Source organism: Anguilla rostrata, unplaced genomic scaffold (assembly GCF_018555375.3).
Source record: "Anguilla rostrata isolate EN2019 unplaced genomic scaffold, ASM1855537v3 scaf1000, whole genome shotgun sequence".
In the NCBI taxonomy this organism is placed as follows: domain Eukaryota; kingdom Metazoa; phylum Chordata; class Actinopteri; order Anguilliformes; family Anguillidae; genus Anguilla; species Anguilla rostrata.
The window spans coordinates 9,134-29,066 of record NW_026986352.1 but is presented as its reverse complement, the minus strand read 5'-3'; the positions used below and the strand labels follow the sequence as shown (position 1 = coordinate 29,066).

The following is a 19,933-nucleotide window of genomic DNA, read 5'->3' as shown; positions in this document are numbered from 1 at the left end:
GCCCTGGTTTACTTTTTTCCTTCATCGTGATTTTTTGCCTGGGGGTGTTGGGGGGGTGGGCGTTTTCAGAAAATTTTCGATCAACCTCCTTAATACTATTCACAGCAGATTGGGTTGAGATCACTACATTTACTTTTGTCAGTTGCTTAATGAATAAATGCCTTATTTGTTTCATTGTTGAATTCCTTGAGGACTAATATGCACTTTAATCTTTCTGCCTTGTTTTTTTTCCATAAATGTCAATGATTGAAAGTGCAATGAGACAAAGGAATGGTTTTTAGGTATCTGCATTTATGGAGAGATAAGTTTGCAGTATAATCAAATTATTAACTATAAACTGTGATTGGCTGTCTAAGGAGGCAAAAATAAGCGACTGGACTGCACCTGTCGACAACACGCTGACAACGCGAGATTCCAGACGTCGATTTCATGTATTTTTGATAGGTTTGGCCTGCCATACTAAGAAAGGCAGCAAGGAAAAGAAGCAAGAACGGATGAAAGGAGTGATTGGAATGCACCCCTGGTAGAGCTTAATGCTTAAGCACAGAATCTTTAAATTAAAAAAGTAAAAAATGCTCATCTCTGTCCTCTCTGCAGCTCACCAACCTGTCTTTAATAAACCCAAACTGGGTTTGTAGCAGGTGAGGCAGGAGCCCCAGTGCTCTCTCACTACACACACCTGGTGGAGCTAGGGCTTCATCCAACACCTCAGCACAGCTTCAGTCACCCTCTGGTGGACATAGTCAGTATGACCACAGGCATTTCCTTCACTCTCAGTTCTCAGCTCCACCTGGGGGCAGTGGGCTTATCCACTTCTCTCACTTGATCTGCTGAATTCAGTTTGAACTGATCCCAAACCCAGCGTATAAGGGGAGAATTTGTCTCTGTCTGTGTTCATACTGCACTGGAGAGAGAGACTTACCTCATCACACACCTGGGAGACACACTGGTGACGGGTCAGGAAAAGAGCAGCACTCTGGAGTGATTCCACTGGTGCATTTATTACAATTCAACTGATTACACACAAACCAATTCCAACATTGACATCATGAGGTTACAAAGGGACATTCCTCATGAACTGCTGCAGACATGGATCTATATTTTTAAATAATTAAAGAAAACATCGTAATAGATATTTTTTTCTCATTAATCAAAGTGAAAGAAGCAGCCTGTTCACCTGATCCTTGCACACAAACCACAGCACTATTCTACTCTTACAGACACCTTCAGTGGACAGAACTGTAGAGAACCAGGATTGAAGAATGGAAACACTCTCTCAGTGAAGGAGTGTTTAAAAGTGTAGAGAGGAGTGTTGTCCCTGGGGTCAGAGAATGACACCTCCCCCCTGTCCCAGTCCAGCTGCACTCTGACCCTCTGGAGTTTCCTCTGCACAGTGAGGTCTGTAGGTGGGTAGCTCAGGGCTATGTATTTCCCACTGAGCTGACATATACCCCACACTCCTCCTGCTGGGCTTGGATACACAGCTCCTTTCCTGCTGACAGACTCTTTAACCACACCCACCACCCAGTTCTCATCCCCCACTTCTACATCCCAGCAGTGTCTCCTTGAGCTGAATCCCTCAGAGCCCAGCACAAACAACCACTCATCAAATCTCTTTGGATTATCAGGAACCTGCTGTCTTTCACCACTGAGTCTCACACTGGTCAGATCCTCAGACAGGGAGAGTTTGGGATGTGCTGTGTTTGGGTCCAGAGTCACAGGAGCTGAAGGGACAGAGAATGGGGCAACATAGCTCAGGAGGTAAGACCGATTGTCTGGCAGTCGGAGGGTTGCCGCTTCAAACCCCGCCCTGGGCGTGTCGAAGTGTCCTTGAGCAAGACACCTAACCCCTAACTGCTCTGGCGAATGAGAGGCATCAATTGTAAATTGTTTTGGATAAAAGCGCTATATAAATGCAGTCCGTTTACCATTTACCAGAATGAGACGTCAGCACTGATCTGCATAAAGAGAAACCATCAGACACAATGGGCTCCTAATAATATAAACTGAGTTTCACAAAACCATTATACAGAATCATTATAGCCACACAAATACTGTACAGGCCAAAAGTATTTGGCCACCTGTACTTTTTTTAAACTAAGTAACAAATAATATATGCACATTTAATGAATAACAAACCAAAGTAGTTTTCTTTTTCAATTTCTACCTACAATAACTGAAAAAGTTGACTTAAAAATAATCTTAGACACGACTTTCTTCGAAATAGCCTCCTCTGGCTATAACTACAATTAAATGAATTATTGGCAGTCTGTCCATTCAGTTTGCTGAAGGGAGGAGAGTTCTCTCTAGCATAACTAGAAGTCTGTGCGACACTAAATTCCTAGGCCTTGCAACAGGGCCCCTCCGTCTCCAGGCACCAAACCTCCCAAGGACAAGAATAAGTTAGAACATTACATTACGTTACATTACATTTATTTGGCACACGCTTTTATCCAAAGAGACATACACAAAGTGCATTTCATGGTCATGGGCAACTACAAAACACAGGTTCAATAAGATACAATACTTCTTTTGAACAGCTAGTTAGAAATATTTCATGTACGTTTGTCTGTGTGTGTGCGTGTGTGTGTCTCTTCTTTCTCTGTGTCGCTTATGCATTTCTAGAAGTCCAAACAGGTGAGCTTGGGCCTTCCTCCTTATCCTCTCCCTGCTGTCCTGCCAGGGAGGAACCGGCTATGATGCCATGCTGCCCAGGACCCTGAATGTAACTGATAGATTAAAGACTAAACTATTCTTTCTGACTTGTTTAAGACTAAGTGGTCACCGTGTGCTTATTCAGGATTCATGCTATATGACTAGACATAGCCAATCATTAACTTTGTTAAATCTTACTTTATGATTATGTGTTAACCACATACCAAGTAGACACAGAATTATGTATGTTATTGTTAAAATGCTGTTTGCTTATGAAAGCAGGGATTGCCCCTGCTTTTTTCAGTTCGGCCTTATCCATCTTGTTGTGTGTAGGTACCGAACTCTTTCTGCAGAAATAGATCCTATTTCTTATATGGATAAACCTCATTATGCTGGTTATTCTAAGGGGAGAATTTACTATGCTGAACATTGCGAAGCAGTTGGAGGGGTGGGAGAGCCTAATACTCTTACCCTGTAGTGCCAGTAAGCTCCGCATATCTAAACCTAACTCATTCTTTGCCATATTAGTGCATGTAAAATACGCACCAACGTTTCAAGCAATATGGCAAAGAAGAAGGAGTTAGGCTTAGATGTGTGGGGACAAGTAAACATTGCGACAAGAACGGTTTCTTTTGATAGAGACTTCAAGATATTTGTCTACTGCCTCCTGATCTTCCTGGTCTTCTCCTGTTAACATTACTGCCCATCAGCTGGACCTTCCTGAGTGTGTACTAAACACTGCACCTGGAAATATTAAGCCTTTTTGCAATTTTTCACTGGGAATAACCTTGCCACGACATGCTTATTTGGCTCTGCACATCTAAGTCTAACTAAGTCTTTGCCATATTATTTTCAAATTTACTGCTTACGCAGGGCCCTTACACAAACAGGACCAATATGACTCTGACTGGCTTTATCAGCTTGTGGAAAGGATGCTGAAGATTCCCCCTGTACAGTGACAATGTGGAGCTCCCTGCCCCCAGTACTCACTGTATTGAACAGTCCCCAGCATCTTCTCCCACACACTGTATTTCAGATTGCCCAGGTGCTTGGCCACATCAATCAGTGCTCCTGAGACCTTCTCTGGATCCACCAGTATGCACTGGGCTCTGCAATAATATTCGGGAGACACTTGTGCTGTGGGCGTGGCTTCATTACCATAAAGATTATCAGCAGCAACATTAGATCCTAATTCTATAAGAAAATGGCTCCATCCCTCCCAGCGTTCTGCCACACAGCCCCACTGGCTGCCAGATATGAAGCAGCCCGACCCCACTGAGGGACACACACACACAGGGGGGGGGGGGGGATTTATATTCTATCACTGATTACCTGTAATCTATATGATGATTATAATTATGTTAATAATTTTTATGATGTTAATCATTATGTTCAACATAATATACTTATAATCATTTTATAAATTCATATGATAACTCATTTAGGTTTGAATGTAAAATTTTTCCATGTGGTCCCATTTTACTCATGATTGGTGAAATTCTACAGTACTAGTGAACTACCCCTCACATTAAAAATGAACAGCGAAAGGAAGAGGAGATTAAAAGATTGCAAAGAGAGAAAGGCAGGAGGAGCATGTTTCTTCACGTCTTTGTAGCTCTGAAATAAGTGGATAAGAGCTAATTTTTCCTACTATAACCAATACTCAGACTATAAAAACTATATCAAGGTAATATATTCCCATTTGAGTATCTTGATAAACATGTTTTATGAGTGATTATGACACGTCTTACCTGCAGGAATCAGACGTCTTCAGCTCCAGCTCCGGTTCTATGGCTCTGATTAGTTCTGAAAGGGATGATATCTCTTCTTTCATCTTCTCAATCTTCTTCTTCATCATCTGACTCTTCTGCTGATCTTCCTCCCTCAGTGCAGCGATCCTGGCTGCCTCTTCATCTTTCAGGAACTGCTGAAGTTTTTCTAACTCCATCTTTATCTGTCTCTCTGTGCGCTGGGCCTGGCTCTGGAATAAATATTATTCACCATCATTTCAGCACAATCCACTGCTGCATTTTCAACACTGTGATTTAAAGGGTGATAATGATAGACTTCACTACATGAATGCCTCGTGCCTACTTGTTTTATTATTGCCTGTATTATTTGCATAGACTGCTTTGTTGTTGCTTTTGTTTGTGTTCAACAGATTAACCTACAGGGTCCAAGTTAAGCCACGCGGTTGTTCCCTTCACTTGGAACTGTACTTCCCTCTAGGGTTTTCAACACACTTGTCCCTGGGTACGGTTATGCACTTTGTTGTACGTCGCTCTGGATAAGATGCCTGTAATGTAAATGTAAAATGAATGTAATAATTTTATGTAGAAAAATACTGGACAACAAAATATGTGTTTGAGCTGGTTATAAAATTTCCAACTAAGAACAATTATAATGCTCAATTATGCAGACATTAAATCATACGAAAAGGATAGTGTAATTATGATTTGTTTTACACGAATACTGATCATTTCTTCATTTTTGTTCTATGTTAATATTACATTTATTACACTCAACATTTATTATGCCAAAAAATGAGCTTGTTGCAAAATACTGCATTAATTGTCAAAATCTGTTTATAAATACAGTCTGTCCATAATCTGTGCCAGGACTGTAGCTATCATTTTAACTGCAGTCACTTAATTAAAGTGAAAAGATTGTTAAAATTGTGTTTATTGTTATTCATCTCATTACAGGGTGTATTAAAGAACAAAATGCATTACCCCAGGGAACACAGTGCATTAAAAGTATATAATTGGTTTCTCACTGTGCAGACTGCGGAGCACTTCAGATCCTGCTTTAGCTCTCTGACTTCTCTCCTTTAAGAATGCCTCACAGGTATTCGTCAGAGACAGTTTATCATGTTTTCTTCCACATCCTGAATAACGTTTTTATTTTATAGGTCTTTTTAGTTAGAATTTTCTTTGTAATACAATTTATAATTTGAATGAATTCATTTATTCATTAATCTTTTTTGCAGTAGTTAGCCTCATTTGTGCCTTTGCCCTGTAAAAAGATGAGGTATTTTTTTTTATTTTAAATTTTGTAAATTGACTCACATTGTGGGAGTTTTATATATATTTATATTTACAGAGTTCTTTTAATTTTTAATTTTTATTCTGGCATCTTATTCACCAGTGAAACTTACTTTTCTCCAGATCGACTCAGATTTGCAGCATTATCAGGGACTTGGACTGTTCTGTCGTTGCTGAGGTCATTCCTGCAACGACAGGAAATCTGTTCTGCAGCGCCGGTGCGACATTCATCTTCGTCGATCGGCGTAATTTTTTCGGCAAACATGTAAAAACAAGGGGCTATTTATAGCGCAAATATGTGTGCAACAAAACAGAATTCGGGCACTGCTTGCAGTTCAATGAATAGCTGTTGCTTCTTTCATACCCCCCCCCCCGTCCCCACGCCTACGCGGAAGGGCACTTCCCCGATTCCTCTATATGAAATATTCTGTTTCGTCGCACATGTATTTGCGCTATAAATAGCCCCTTGTATTGTATACGCCGATTCGCTTCATTCCATTTCTGATCCGCCACAATAGCAGAGCTTGCAATCCATGATAACTGTGGGTGGTAGTATTGCTGGAGGGCACTGTATACGGTAGGAGAGTATCCATCCTCCATCAATCCATTATCTATACCTGCTTATCCTGGTCAGGGTCACGGGCATGTGAGTATCCGAACCCAAGGCCTATGCAGAAATGCACAGCTTTGTATGTATTTTTTCTTCCCGAAAGTTGACCAAAGATCTTTGGAAGATTACATGGAAAGTAGAAAGGGGGTATGAAAGGGATAATGAACCAACAGTAATTTCTTGTGCACAATAAAACATGTTTTATTTAATTTCCCAACACATTAAGAGATACATTTATTACATAGTTCAATAAATGTGTAAAGAAGCCCCCACTTGGAGGAATGATCAAAACAACTGGAGTATTTTACTGTACCATCATATATTTTGTATCAGAAGAATAGAGGTGATGGCTAGGGCCTTCACCACTCTGCAGAAACAAGACAGAAACTAACAAATCGATTACTAATAAATCATTACTAAACAGTCACAGCATTCTACAGAATATCCAAAGATCACAATACAGACAACTTTATGATTTTAATCACCACTTACATGATGTCCTTGTTACTCTTTTAGTTCAGCAAAAGAAAATTGGCTTTTAGATAATGCAATACAATTAGAGCATATCAAGGAGCACAATCATGTGAAAGATTACACGCATACAGTTCATTTTGTTGGTTGATCAGAGACGCATAATATTGTCTCTGGACACCCCTAGTACACGGCTTTCATTTTAAGAAAGAAATCTCAGTGGTGTTGATACATAATTGACATTTAGCTAGTTTTAGCTGAACTGGAAGTGTGTTTGTGAATGGGGTGCGGGTGTGATTATTGCCTTTAATTTTTAAATCTTTAGTTGAGAACAAATGTTGATTGAATCCTGGCCATTTTCTCTAATGTACTGTAACATTGGAAATGAGAATTGTTCAAATTTATGTACGCTTTTTTGCCCATATTGCATTGGCTATTTTGTTTCCAATGTATTTTGCTGTAGCTCCTGCTCTGTCTTTAACAGCAGCTGCTGCTCTCTTGGCGGCTTCACTCATGGTCTCCGCTTCCATCGCGGCTCCTGCCCCAATGGCCGTCCCCGCTAACGTAACACAAAGGGCTGCTGCTCTAGCTACACCTACTGCTCCCACCGCTACCTGTGATGCTGTAGTCTGTACACTGGTTGCTAATGTATCTTCATTGAAAGGTCGTTCAATTGTTTGTGCTGTAAGAGCTCGCACAATATCTACACGTGTAACAAGACCCGGCAATGCACCACACAGAGCCCCTACTGTTGCGCCTACTAGCATGTTTATCAACCGTCGCCATATGCTCTGTTTGGCCTCTCTGATTTTTCCCTTTTTCATTTCCTCTTCTATGGCTTGTTCCACAGCTTGGAGCATCTCGTTGGTGTAGTGCTTTCCTCCGTTCTGTCCCACCATCTGATCAATCGTGTTCAGCAGCTTTCTGATTTGAGCGGCGTTGCTTCTCTCATCATCATGGCCTTCAGGGGGATTATTCCAGTATTTGTTATCGATGACATGAAACCGGTTTCCACACTTTTGGACAAGATCTTTCAAGTGGTAATTTTCATCCACAAACTCGCGGATGGTCATGTCGTCGTCAAGCTGGTCTCCGTGGGTAAACAGGACAACAGCGTACTTCAGGGCCTCCTCCCCAAACATTTTCAGAATGTCATCCACCACTTTATTCTTCTCCTCTGTATGCCTCCTCACAGACAGCACTATGACAAAGGCGTGAGGTCCAGGAGCACACTCTGTGATGCACTTGGCTATTTCAGGTTTTAGTTCTTCATCTGAGCACTCAGTACAAAAATACCCTGGTGTGTCAATCACTGTGATTTTCCTCCCATCAACAGTCGCTGTTTCAGCCTCACATCTGAATGTTTCAGACTTTGCAGGATGTGAAGTCTTGAACACATTCTTTCCCAGAATGGTGTTGCCTGTGCTGCTCTTCCCAGCTCCTGTCAGACCCAACAGTACAATCCTCAGATCAGCTGACCCTGTAGACAAAAGAGAGTATTTAAATAATTATAAAATACACAGTGCAGGTGGCTGACGTGTATGGTACTGCCCAATTTAAACAAGGCTTTCACACTGATAAAAAACCCACAAAATCTCTGAAATCAGAACTACACCATTGTGCTACATGGCTCACAACCAGCTTCAGATAATCTTTGTGTCTTTGACTTTCATTTGCAAATATGTGCATTGCTATTGTGACAAAGCAGGGCACTACTTTGTCATGCTGAATTATTTACAGCCATCGGAGAGAAAGAGTATCTTTTAAAAAAGGCATTTATTCAAAAGCTTTACAACAAGGAACTTGCATGTTTTCCCCAGAAGAGACCTCAACCATACAAAATGGCCCCCTCCTGCCCATCACACACCTGTGTTAAAGACATGTTAATTATAATCACCAGCAGGTGTGCCACTAGCCTTAATCAGTCACATATTTAGACCAGCAGCAGTTTAAGTTAGACTGAAGTAATGTGTTAATTGCTGAATTAATCATTGTTCTCCCAAATCAGCTGAAACAACCATTTACGAAAGAGTTATTAATTAATCCTCTTCAGATACAGATGGGTTTCAAAATACATTATCAGTTATCAAAAGCATTATACAAATAGCTAAAAATGCAATAAATTAGTAATGAAAATGAAGACCTCATATTAAATGTTTTGAACATAGTGAAACCTGGAATCAGTAGCAGTCATTATTTAATTTGTCTGATAATCCATGCACTCTCAGTGCCAACTTGATTGAACTTGATTATAACAGATATTTCTATATAAAATTAAACATTTTAAATAAATTTCTAGTGAATAGGCTTTCATCTTCACAGTTATATTATCTGAACTCTAATAACTGTCAGAAATCAGTTTTCCACTAAAAAACTAAGCAAAGGTTGTCAAAATTGCTGCTGTATTACTTACCTGGCATTATACTTTCCCAGTGTTGTCTTGAGAGTTGAAGAACTTGAAAATGAAAAGTTCTGTTCAGACCTTCTGTTCAAGCATTAATGTCAAGAGTGGCTCTTTGATGAAATAATTTGACTTCTTAGCTATTCACATGACAAGGAAGTAAATTCCAGCATATCTGCTTACCTTGGTCTTTATGGTAAATCATGTGTTTAGCAGGAACATGACACTACCTGTGATAGATATGCAGATTAGAGGAAGGGAAAGAGTGAAGAATTTATTTTGGAAAGAAATGTCAATATTGCTGAAACATTATGTTGCCTTGTTTATAAGCATCAGTTTGCAGTTTTTGGGCAATGTGACTTTAGCCATTAGATCAGAGCCTCCTTCCCAAACATTTTCAGAAGCTCTTCCAACACTTTATTCTCCTCCACTGTTTGAGTCCTCACTGGCAATGCTATAACTTAAAGCTTGATCCGGGCATTGAAGCTGGAAAGACTTTCTGAAGATAACCCTGAGAATGAGGGGAACAATCAGATGTTACATACGTGAATGATGCTCCTCCCGATGACCCACAGTGACTCAGAGGAAGAGCCTGTTTCTACCCGAGAAGAAAACAGAACAAATCTGAGACATGAATCAGTCTCAAACTCAGCCTCAAAACAGAACAAACCAGAGACATGAATCAGTCTCAAAAAGAAAGGGAAAAGCAGTCATCAGACCATTAGAGGGGGAGGATGTAGCCCTATAGAAAACTAATCGGTTTGTTACTATAATAATTTGTTAGCTGCTATGTTTAGTATAACGCATATGCTCAGTGATATGTAAAGGCTTAACTATATCTACTATTTAGCTTACCTGAATACCATTGTGTGGAGCAGCAGTCTATCTTATAATGGGCCTCATTCACAAACCTTTTCAGAAATAATTCTTACATTTGTTCTTTAAAATGTTCCTAAGAAAAACCAATGTGGGATTCATGACATGTGCAGACCTTTATTTTAGTGCATATTCCAGGTGTATGACATAATCAGTGCTGACTGTTGTGCGCAATCTTGTTCATGTGATTAGCACAAGCAAACAGCCATGAACCAATACCTGTTAGAAGAAAAAATGATGAATGCTGAACTGTTCCTGGAAACGTTCACACACCCGTACAACACCCCTGGGAGGGGCTGCAGCAGTTCTGGGAAACAACTGAATTCCACACACCTCCCACCCCAGAATGCAACCAAAGGCTAATTCAGCTTACATCAAGACCGCTCCCTCCGGGTTTTTGGCACCAAAACTGTCACATGCCAGCGTGACACACCGGGGAGGGAGACACGGCAATTCCAGGAAACACGTTGGTTGCCGCATGGAGAGAAAGAGAGCGCACCCACACAGACACAAACATCTTCACCCTTCCCCCTCACGGGTCCAGGGCAAAAACAATAAACTACAACAACAAACGAAAATAAGAAGAAAAAAGAAAGTAAAACAGAGCGACCATTTTTTGTCAGACAGAAAACATGCAGGAGAACCAGGTGTTCTGGCTGTAAAACAAGCTCTGCCACATTCAGACAAAGAAATACGAATGTTGTTGGATGTGTATGCCTGTAAATTATTTCATCCAAGAGCCACTCTTGACATTAATGCTTGAACAGAAGGTCTGATCAGAACTTTTCATTTTCAAGTTCTTCAGCTCTCAAGACAATACCAGAAAAGTATAATGCCAGGTAAATAATTCAGCAGCAATTTTGCCAACTTTGTTTTGTATTTTAGAGGAAAACTGATTTCTAGATAGTTATTAGAGAGCAGATAAAATATAACAATGGTCCTATTTTTAAATGAAAGTCTAACAAAGACATAAATATTATCTAAAGCTGGTTGCGACCTGTGTAGCACAAAGGTGTAGTTCTGTTTTCAGAAATTTGGGGGTTTTTCTGTCAGTGTGAAAGCCTTCTTTAAATTGGGCAGTATGAGACATGGTGACCACCTGATTATACAGATATAATTCAGTGCTTCTGATGTAAGTGCACCCGAGTATTTTATAAATATGACATTTTTTTCTATTTAATTCTTTTTCTATTTTTCTATTTAAATTCTATATACATTTTTATTTGTCAAAGGGTCAGCTAAATGGAAGATTGTCCTGTTGGGAAAGACAGGAGCGGGGAAGAGCAGCACAGGCAACACCATTCTGGGAGAGAACAAGTTCAAGACTTCATGTCGTGCAAAATCTGATACGTCTACATGTGAGGCTGAAACAGCGACTGTTTATGGGAGGAAAATCACTGTGATTGACACACCAGGGTTGTGTTCAACTGAGTGCACTGATGAAGAACTAAAACCTGAAATAGCCAGGTGCATCATAGAGTGTGCTCCTGGACCTCACGCCTTTGTCATAGTGCTGTCTGTGGGGAGGCAGACAGCAGAGGAGAATAAAGCGGTGGATGATATTCTGAAAATGTTTGGGGAGGAGGCCCTGAAGTACGCTGTTGTCCTGTTTACCCACGGAGACCAGCTTGATGGCAAAATGACCATCCACGAGTTTGTGGATGAAAATGACCACTTGAAAGATCTTGTCCAAAAGTGTGGAAACCGGTTTCATGTCATCGATAACAAATACTGGAAGAGTCCCACTGAAGGCCACAGTGAAGTCAGAAGCAATGCCGCTCAAATCAAAAAGCTGCTGAACACGATTGATCAGATGGTGGAACAGAACAGAGGAAAGCACTACACCAACGAGATGCTCCAAGCTGTGCAACAAGCCATAGAAGAGGAAATGGCAAAGGGAAAAACCAGAGAACAGGCCAAACAGAGAATATGGCGATGTTTGTTAAACCTGCTAGTAGGGACAGCCGTAGGGGCTGTGTGTGGTGCATTGCTGGGTCTTGTAAGACGTGTAGCTCCTATTGTGCGAGCTCTTACAGCACAAACAATTGAACAACCTCTCACTGTAGCAACCAACATGCTGACCCAAGCAGCAAGAGAAGAAGCAGTAAAAACCAAAGCACGGTCTGTAATAACATCACAGGTAGGGGTGGAAGTGGTAGGTGTAGTTGGAGCAGCAGCCCTTTCTGGTATGGTAGAGGGGGCATACATTGGGGCAGGAGCTGCGATGGAAGCGGAGACCATGAGTGAAGCTTCCAAGAGAGCGGCAGCTGCTGTTGAAGACGAAACAATAGCAGCAGCAAAATCTATTTGGAAATAAAATAGCCGATGCAAAAAAGCTCACATAAATTGACCAATTCTTATTTCTAATTTTCCAGTACTGTTTATTACAGGAAATGGCCAGGAGTCAATCAACATTTGTTCTTAAATAATTGTTTAAAAATGAAAGCATGAATCACCCCCACGTCCATTCACAAACACACTTTCTCCAGTTCAGCTAAAACTAGCCAATACTGAATGTTAATAATGTATGCGTGTAATCTTTCACACAATTGTGCTCCTTGCTATAGTCAAATTGTATTTGATTCTCTAAAAGCCTATTTTCTTTTGCTGAACTAAAAGAGTAAATAACACATAATTTAAATGGTGATTAAAATTATAAGGTTGTCTGCGTATTGTGATTTTCGGAAATTCTGTGGAATGCTGTGACTGTTCTTGTAATGATTTAGTGTTAATCAGTTTAACCTTCAGGGTCGAAGTTGAACTATGCGGTTGTTCCCTGCACTTGGACCGGTACTTCTCTCTAGGGGTTTCGTCATACTTGTTCCTGGTTATGGTTATACACTTTGTTGTACGTCGCTCTGGATAAGAGCGTCTGCCAAATGCCTGTAATGTAATGTAATGTTGTCGTAAAACTAAAGGTGATCGTGCCTTTGAGGTTGTGGCTCCGACACTGTGGAACGCTCTTCCTTCAGACATACGTTCTGCGGTCTGTGTTGACATTTTTAGAAGGATGCTGAAGTCCTATTTATTTAAACAGGCCTTTGTTTCAATAAGTACTACCTAGGATGTGTACTCTTTAAGGTGTGTGATACTTTTTACTGTTTTCTTGTAATTCAATTTTATTCAATTATAATATTTTAATTAGTTTTAATTGTGACGCACTTTGTGACTATGTCTGTGAGAGGTGCTATATGAAATAAAAGTTACTTCCTTACTTACTTTTTTATGTTGTCTGTCTCAATATTACTCTTAATTATATAAACCCAAACCGCCCCACTACTGAGAGCAGCAGGTGAGACAGGAGCCCCAGTGCTTTCTCACTCCACCTGGTAGAGCCAGGGCTTCACCCAACACCTCAGCGCAGCTTCAGACGCCCTCTAGTGGACAGAGTGAGTATGACTGCAGACATTTCGCTCACTCTCAGACTAGAGCTTGAAACGGGCCCAAAAACTTCAGCCTGACCCTACATGAGCCCACATTCTATTCAGCCTGAGTCTGACCAGAGCCCGTGAGTTGCAACATTTTGGAAGCTGAACCTGGTTTGAACCTGACTTTTAATAAGTGCATCAGTACAGTAGACACGCTGTGGTTTGGGGTATCGCTGATGTTCTGTTCAGAAAAGGTGTGATCGATGTCAGGATCAGATCAGTTGATGGTGCACAGCGGCAGGCTTGTGCATTATACTGTCATAACGCTGATGCTCCTGTTTCACGGCTCCCATACTTAAGCAGGGCATCACAGAATTCGCATTTTACGAACCCCACGCTTTCGTCTGCAGCTCGATCAAAAACCGTGTAAAAGTTTGTCCAGACCTGGGATTCTCCATTCGATGGCTGCTGCCTCACATCATTCTCCCCTGACTATAACTTCTTTCTCCCCGGCTCTGAGGCGTCCATTCTGTCACTCACAGAGCTCAGCTGAGACTCGCTGGCCTACAACTGCCATCCAGCTCACACAGCACTCTGTGCTCAAAATATAAAGGCCCAGCTACAAAGAGCAAAACCCCAACCAGCCCAATAGAAACAGGCAGAATTAGGACCTGAACCGACCCAATCCTTCGGGTACTGGTCCGGTTTTATGGGGCTCAGGTGAAAATTACAAACTCACTCTCCGAGCTCATAGCACTTGCAGGGTAGTTAGCTAATCAGTATATCAGATCAGCTCATGTGAGTTTGAACTGAACCCAAACCCAGTGTATGAGTGGCATGTTTGCCTCTGTCTGTGTTCATACTGCCCTAGAGGAGGAGACTTACCTCATCACACACCTGGGAGACACACTGGTGACGGGTCAGAAAAAGAGCAGCACTCTGGAGTGATTCCATTGGTGGATTTATTACAATTCAACTGATTCCACACTAACCCACATACTTACACTACCACCATATAGCACAGTTATTACTCAGTGATAACATTGGGAAGTTATGTGCAAATAAATTAGACACTTCTCATGGAAACACTACAGAACTAAAATACAAAAATAATATTTTGTTGATGCTGATTGACCGGCAAATATTTTAATGAATCCTGCTCAGATGTGATGGAATGCAGTTCTTTTAACCTGATTTTTACTGCAACATCATGAAATTTCAAAGTTACATTCATCATGAACTGCTGCAGAAATGGATCTATGTTTTGTAAATGATTCAATAAAATATTGTAAAAGATATTATCTGCAAATATACTCATTAATCTTGTCAAAGTGAAAGAAGCAGTCTGTTCACCTGATCCTTGCCCTACAAACCACAGCACTATTCCACTCTTACAGACACCTTCAGAGGACAGATCCGCAGAGAACCAGGCCAGAAGAATGGAAACACTCTCTCAGTGAAGGAGTGTTTAAAAGTGTAGAGAGGAGTGTTGTCACTGGGGTCAGAGAATGACACCTCCCCCCTGTCCCAGTCCAGCTGCACTCTGACCCTCTGGAGTTTCTCCTGCACAGTGAGGGCTGTACGTGGGGAGGATAGAGCTTTGTATTTCCCATCGATCTGCACTATACTCCACAGTTCTCCTGCTGGGCGCAGATTGCAAACCCTTTTCCTTCTGAAGGACTCTTCAGCCACACCCACCACCCAGAAAATTTCACCCCCTACTTCTACATCCCAGCAGTGTCTCCCTGAGCTGAATCCCTCAGAGCCCAGCACACACCGCCCCCAATAAAATCTCTCTGGATTATCAGGAACCTGCTGTCTCTCACCACTGTCTCTCACACTGGTCAGATCCTCAGACAGTGAGAGGAGGGGATGTGCTGTGTTTGGGTCCAGAGTCACAGGAGCTGAAGGGACAGAGAATGAGACGTCAGCACTGATCTGCACAAAGAGAAACCGTCAGATACAATGGGCTCCTAATGATATAAACTGGGTTTCACAAAACCATTATACAGAACCATTATAGCCTCAAATACACAGTACAGGCCAAAAGTATCAGGCCACCATTGTTTTTGGCTAGGTAAAGAAGAACGTATTTAATGTTTGCACATTTAATGAATAACAAACCAAAGTACAAATATTGCTTGCTATTTCTACCAACAATAACTTAAAACGTTGGCTTACAAATAATCTTAGACACCACTTTTTAAAATTTTATTTAAATAAAAAGCAGGGACTACCCCTGTTTTCTTCAGGTCAGGCATATACATCTTGTTGTGTGTAGATACTGAACTCTTTCTGTAGAAATAAATCCTATTTCTTATATGGATATACCTCGCCGTGCTGGTTATTCTAAGGGGAGAATTTACTCTGCTGAACATTGTGAAGCAGGTGGAGGGGTGGGAGAGCCTAATACCCTTAGCCTGTAGTGCCAGTAAGCCCCGCACATCTAAGCCTAACTCCTTCTTTGCCGTAGTAGTGCAAGTAAAATATGCACCAGCATTTCAAGCAATATGGAAAAGAATGAGTTAGGCTTAGATGTGTGGGGACAAGTAAACATTGTGACAAGAATGTTTCTTTTGCTAGAGACCACAAGATATTTGTCTACTGCCTCCTGATCTTCCTGGTCTTCTCCTGCTAACATTACTGGCCATCAGCTGGACCTTGCTGAGTGTGTACTGAACACTGCACCTGGAAATATTAAGCCTTTTTACAATTTCTCACTGGGAATAACCTTGCCACAACATGCTTATTTGGCTCTGCACACCTAAGCCAAAATTCTTCTTTGACATATTTCTTTCAGATTTACTGCTTACACAGGGCTCTTACACAGACAGGACCAATATGACTCTGACTGGCTTCATCAGCTTGTGGAAAGGATGCTGAAGATTCCCCCTGTACAGTGACAATGTGGAGCTCCCTTCCCCCAGTACTCACTGTATTGAACAGTCCCCAGCATCTTCTCCCACACTCTGTACTTCAGATTGCCCAGGTGCTTGGCCACATCAATCAGCGCTCCTGAGACCTTCTCTGGATCCGCCAGTGTGCACTGGGCTCTGCAATAATATTCAGGAGTCACTTGTGCTGTGGGCGTGGCTTCATTACCATAGATGATTATCAGCAGCAACATCAGATCTTTATTCAATAAGATAATGGCTCCATCCCTGCCAGCGTTCTGGGGATTTATATTATAGGTAAATATTCATTTCATTACTTTAATATTGTAAAAACCTGCCTCTATATATAGCCATTATTAATGATGCAGTAATTATTATAGAGAGAGAAACATTGCAAACACATTCCACAGTACCTGATGACAGAGAATGGAGTTTCTTACCTGTTTTGTGTGTCCTTGTAGCTCTGAAATAGAGTGAATTATTATTGCTTTAGCCAATGCTGTAGATGAACCACAGTAATATCTGACTGTATGTTGCTGAACATGGTTTAGATATAACACATGACACAGAAAAATAAATGTGCTGTTTTATCATAGTGAAATATGTGTACAGTGTGTGGATCTAGAATGATGAGAAACTTTAAATCAAACTTTGCCAGCAAAAAGGAGACTGCAATTCTTCTGCTTGATAAAGCTTTGAAATGTTTTGATGATATTAGCAAGTTTAAATTTAAAAGTGGTTTAGAGAATATTATATTCTATACATCACATGTGTGTGAGCTTAACAGCAGTTTGTATAGAGTCCTGCAGACACAGAGTGAACAGGTCTTACCTGCAGGAATGAGACGTCTTCAGCTCCCAGCTCCTGTTCTATGGCTCTGATTTGTTCTGAAAGGGATGATATCTGTTCTGCCATCTTCTTAATCTTCTCCTTCATCATCTGACTCTTATGCTCCTCTTCCTCCCTCAGTGCAGTGATCCTGGCTGCCTCTTCATCTTTTAGGAACTGCTGAAGTTTCTGAAACTCCATCTTTATCTGTCTCTCTGTGTGCTGGGCCTGGCTCTGGAATAAACATTATTCACCATCATTTCAGCACAGTCCAGTTCTGCATTTTCAACACTGTGATTTAAAGGCCTCAGTACAGTACCTTGATGTGCTCTGCTGTTTGATCACAGATTAGTTTGACTGTATTAAAGGCTTTTAGCTTCTCCTGCAGTGGAGTCAGTGCAGTCCTGAGTTTCTCCTGGAAAGAAATTGCACTCTTTACAAAAGAAAGAGTCAAACAGTAAACTTCACTGCCTACACAGACAGCACAAGAGCCCCTGTTCAGACAGAGGGGAGCCAGAATAGAGACTCTGGTCATGGCTTGTGTAAATGTAATGTGTTCACTGAGACACATTTCAGTGCATTGCCTCTGTGAGAGCTTATGCCAGGTAAACAGGTTTTTTAATGCATTGCCTATGTGACAGGTCATGCCATATAAACGGGTATGACAGTAGAGAATTGAAACACTCATGTTCTGTTCTTACTGGCAAAATTTCATTGCAATAGTTTTAAAATGAATACGTTTAATGTGCTGTATCTTTAGAGTTACATTTGACACATTAACAGTGATCTGCCCTCTAAGGCCACATTGTGTCAGAAACATATATCTGAGCCATGAACTTTGACCCCTACTGTCCCATGCTGAGCACTGCTCCCTAGCACAGCTCTGAGAATGTCTCCGCACTCCTGCCCCTCCCTCCTGTTTCTCTGTCAGTCATGTGACATGGCCTGATAACTAAAATGGCTGCTTTTTGGATCATTATAACCCTTTAGAAATACAATAACTTCTTCATTAGTAATTCAAAATAATTATTAATTCAGTATTAATTATATTTCTGACACAAAGCGTTTATTATGTGTTCATTTCAGCTGTTTGATAAGCTTCACCAAGTTTTCAGTAGACGACAGCACAACAAGCCAAACTTTTTAATCACCAATAATTTACAAGCGAATTAATTCTGTTTACAAGCAAGGAAAAATCAAATGTTCAAAGTCTAAATTCTCTTAAGAAAAACAGTTACCTTATACTCTTCTGCAGCCTCCTGAACTGGTAGCAGTTCGTGGTTTGCATGTTTTCTTGAAGTTTGACAGACAAGGCAGACGGGTATTTGATCCACTAAACAGAAGAGTTTGAGTTTCTCACTGTGCAGACTGCAGAGCACTTCAGATCCTGCTTTAGCTCTCTGACTTCTCTCCTTTAAGAACGCCTCACAGGTATTCCTCAGAGACAGGTTCGGGAGAGGTATATCCATAGAAGATATTCTCCTGCAAACTGGGCACTCCCGAGATCCCTTCTGTTCCCAGTACTTCTGCAGACAGGCCTTACAGAAGCTGTGACTGCAACTCAGGACAACAGGATCCCTGAAGATTTCAGAGCACACAGGACAGGACAGCTCCTCTTCCATGAGAGAAGATCCAGACGCCATTCTGTCTCAGTCTGTTCTGAGCTCAGTAATGATTTCTGCTAAATCCAGTAGCTTAAGTTTCAGTTTCACTCACTGCTGTTACTCAAATGGCAGGTAAAAAAGCCTCTTTAACCTCTCAAATCTCTGTTCTTCTTCTCAGTCCAGCATTGTTTTTCCCTCCCATAAATTCATTTTTTTCTGAGATTCATTCATTTCTGGAAAACATTCATTGGAATCATATTAAAAAGGTCCGTGAGGTAACTTAAGCTTTACCTGTGAGAAACTTTACTTCACTCTTCCTGTTAGACACACCTGATTATCAAACAGCACTTTTTGCATGGGGCAGCATTGTACTACTGAGGTTTGATTGGCTGATGTAAAACTGCTGGCAGATCAGCTTTTACTGGTTCAGTCAGCTCTCTGACGTGTTAATCCAAATGGAATCTAATTCTCCAGCTAATGGCAAGCACACACCCTCCCTTAGAAACATGATTCAAACAAAGATCCAGAGTTTGTGTCCACAATCCATTCCTCTTTATAAATCCTGACTCAGAGCAGAGAGAGAGTTGTGCTGTAGAACAGGTGGTCTAGCACTGATGGAAGCACGCGACTGAAACGTTTGCTGCTGCGCTGGACCGTCAATGCCTCTTGTACTTTTGTATCTTTGGCCGAGCAAATCCCAGACAAATCATACAAAGAAGAAAATACTAACTTTTTCAGAAACAATACACAGAAAGCCACTTCTTAAAGCGGCTCACTTGTCAATGTAAATTTCAGCATTGGGGGGGAAAAAGCTACGTCCTAACTGGTTTAAATCAAGACACATCACGCCTTCCTCGCACGATGGCACGATTGGGTTGAAACGGTTTTCCCTATTTCTTGCACCCCAGCAAATGGACTCTGCTGATTTCTTTCGCAGACCTTGACAGTTTTGCAGGAGAAGTTGCAGCAGTTTGGTGTAGGATTTTAGCTCCATCATACAGCCGCGTATATGGACATTTCAGGTGATGATTTGCAGACAGTTCAGGCCTAATTCTGTTTGTAAGTACTTCAGTTTATTATGTTGTCTGTCTCTACAGTACTCTTTACATAATAATACATAATTACATAAACTCAATCCGCCCCACTGCTGAGAGTAGCAGGTGAGACAAGAGCCCTAGTGCT

At 41.2% G+C, this 19,933-nt stretch overlaps 3 protein-coding genes and 1 pseudogene across 3 annotated transcripts; 1 reads left to right on the top strand and 3 right to left on the bottom strand.

Moving 5' to 3' along the window:
- Positions 1 to 982: 982 nt before the first annotated feature.
- On the bottom strand, positions 983 to 19,052 carry LOC135246980 (E3 ubiquitin-protein ligase TRIM35-like; annotated as a pseudogene).
- On the bottom strand, positions 6,498 to 9,354 carry LOC135246978 (GTPase IMAP family member 9-like). The gene is made up of 2 exons (XM_064320251.1): positions 9,194 to 9,354; positions 6,498 to 8,260 (listed from the first exon to the last, which is right to left on the bottom strand). Exons 1-2 carry the CDS (start codon positions 9,198 to 9,200, stop codon positions 7,182 to 7,184), a joined length of 1,086 nt encoding a protein of 361 aa, XP_064176321.1. The 5' UTR covers positions 9,201 to 9,354; the 3' UTR covers positions 6,498 to 7,181.
- LOC135246977 (GTPase IMAP family member 7-like) lies at positions 10,605 to 12,820 on the top strand. The gene is made up of 2 exons (XM_064320250.1): positions 10,605 to 10,896; positions 11,290 to 12,820. Exons 1-2 carry the CDS (start codon positions 10,890 to 10,892, stop codon positions 12,372 to 12,374), a joined length of 1,092 nt encoding a protein of 363 aa, XP_064176320.1. The 5' UTR covers positions 10,605 to 10,889; the 3' UTR covers positions 12,375 to 12,820.
- LOC135246982 (zinc-binding protein A33-like) lies at positions 14,707 to 15,381 on the bottom strand (the record flags this gene model as incomplete). Its single annotated transcript, XM_064320254.1, has 1 exon — positions 14,707 to 15,381. A coding segment is annotated over one exon (576 nt), but the record flags the coding sequence as incomplete, so codon positions are not given.
- Positions 19,053 to 19,933: the final 881 nt, after the last annotated feature.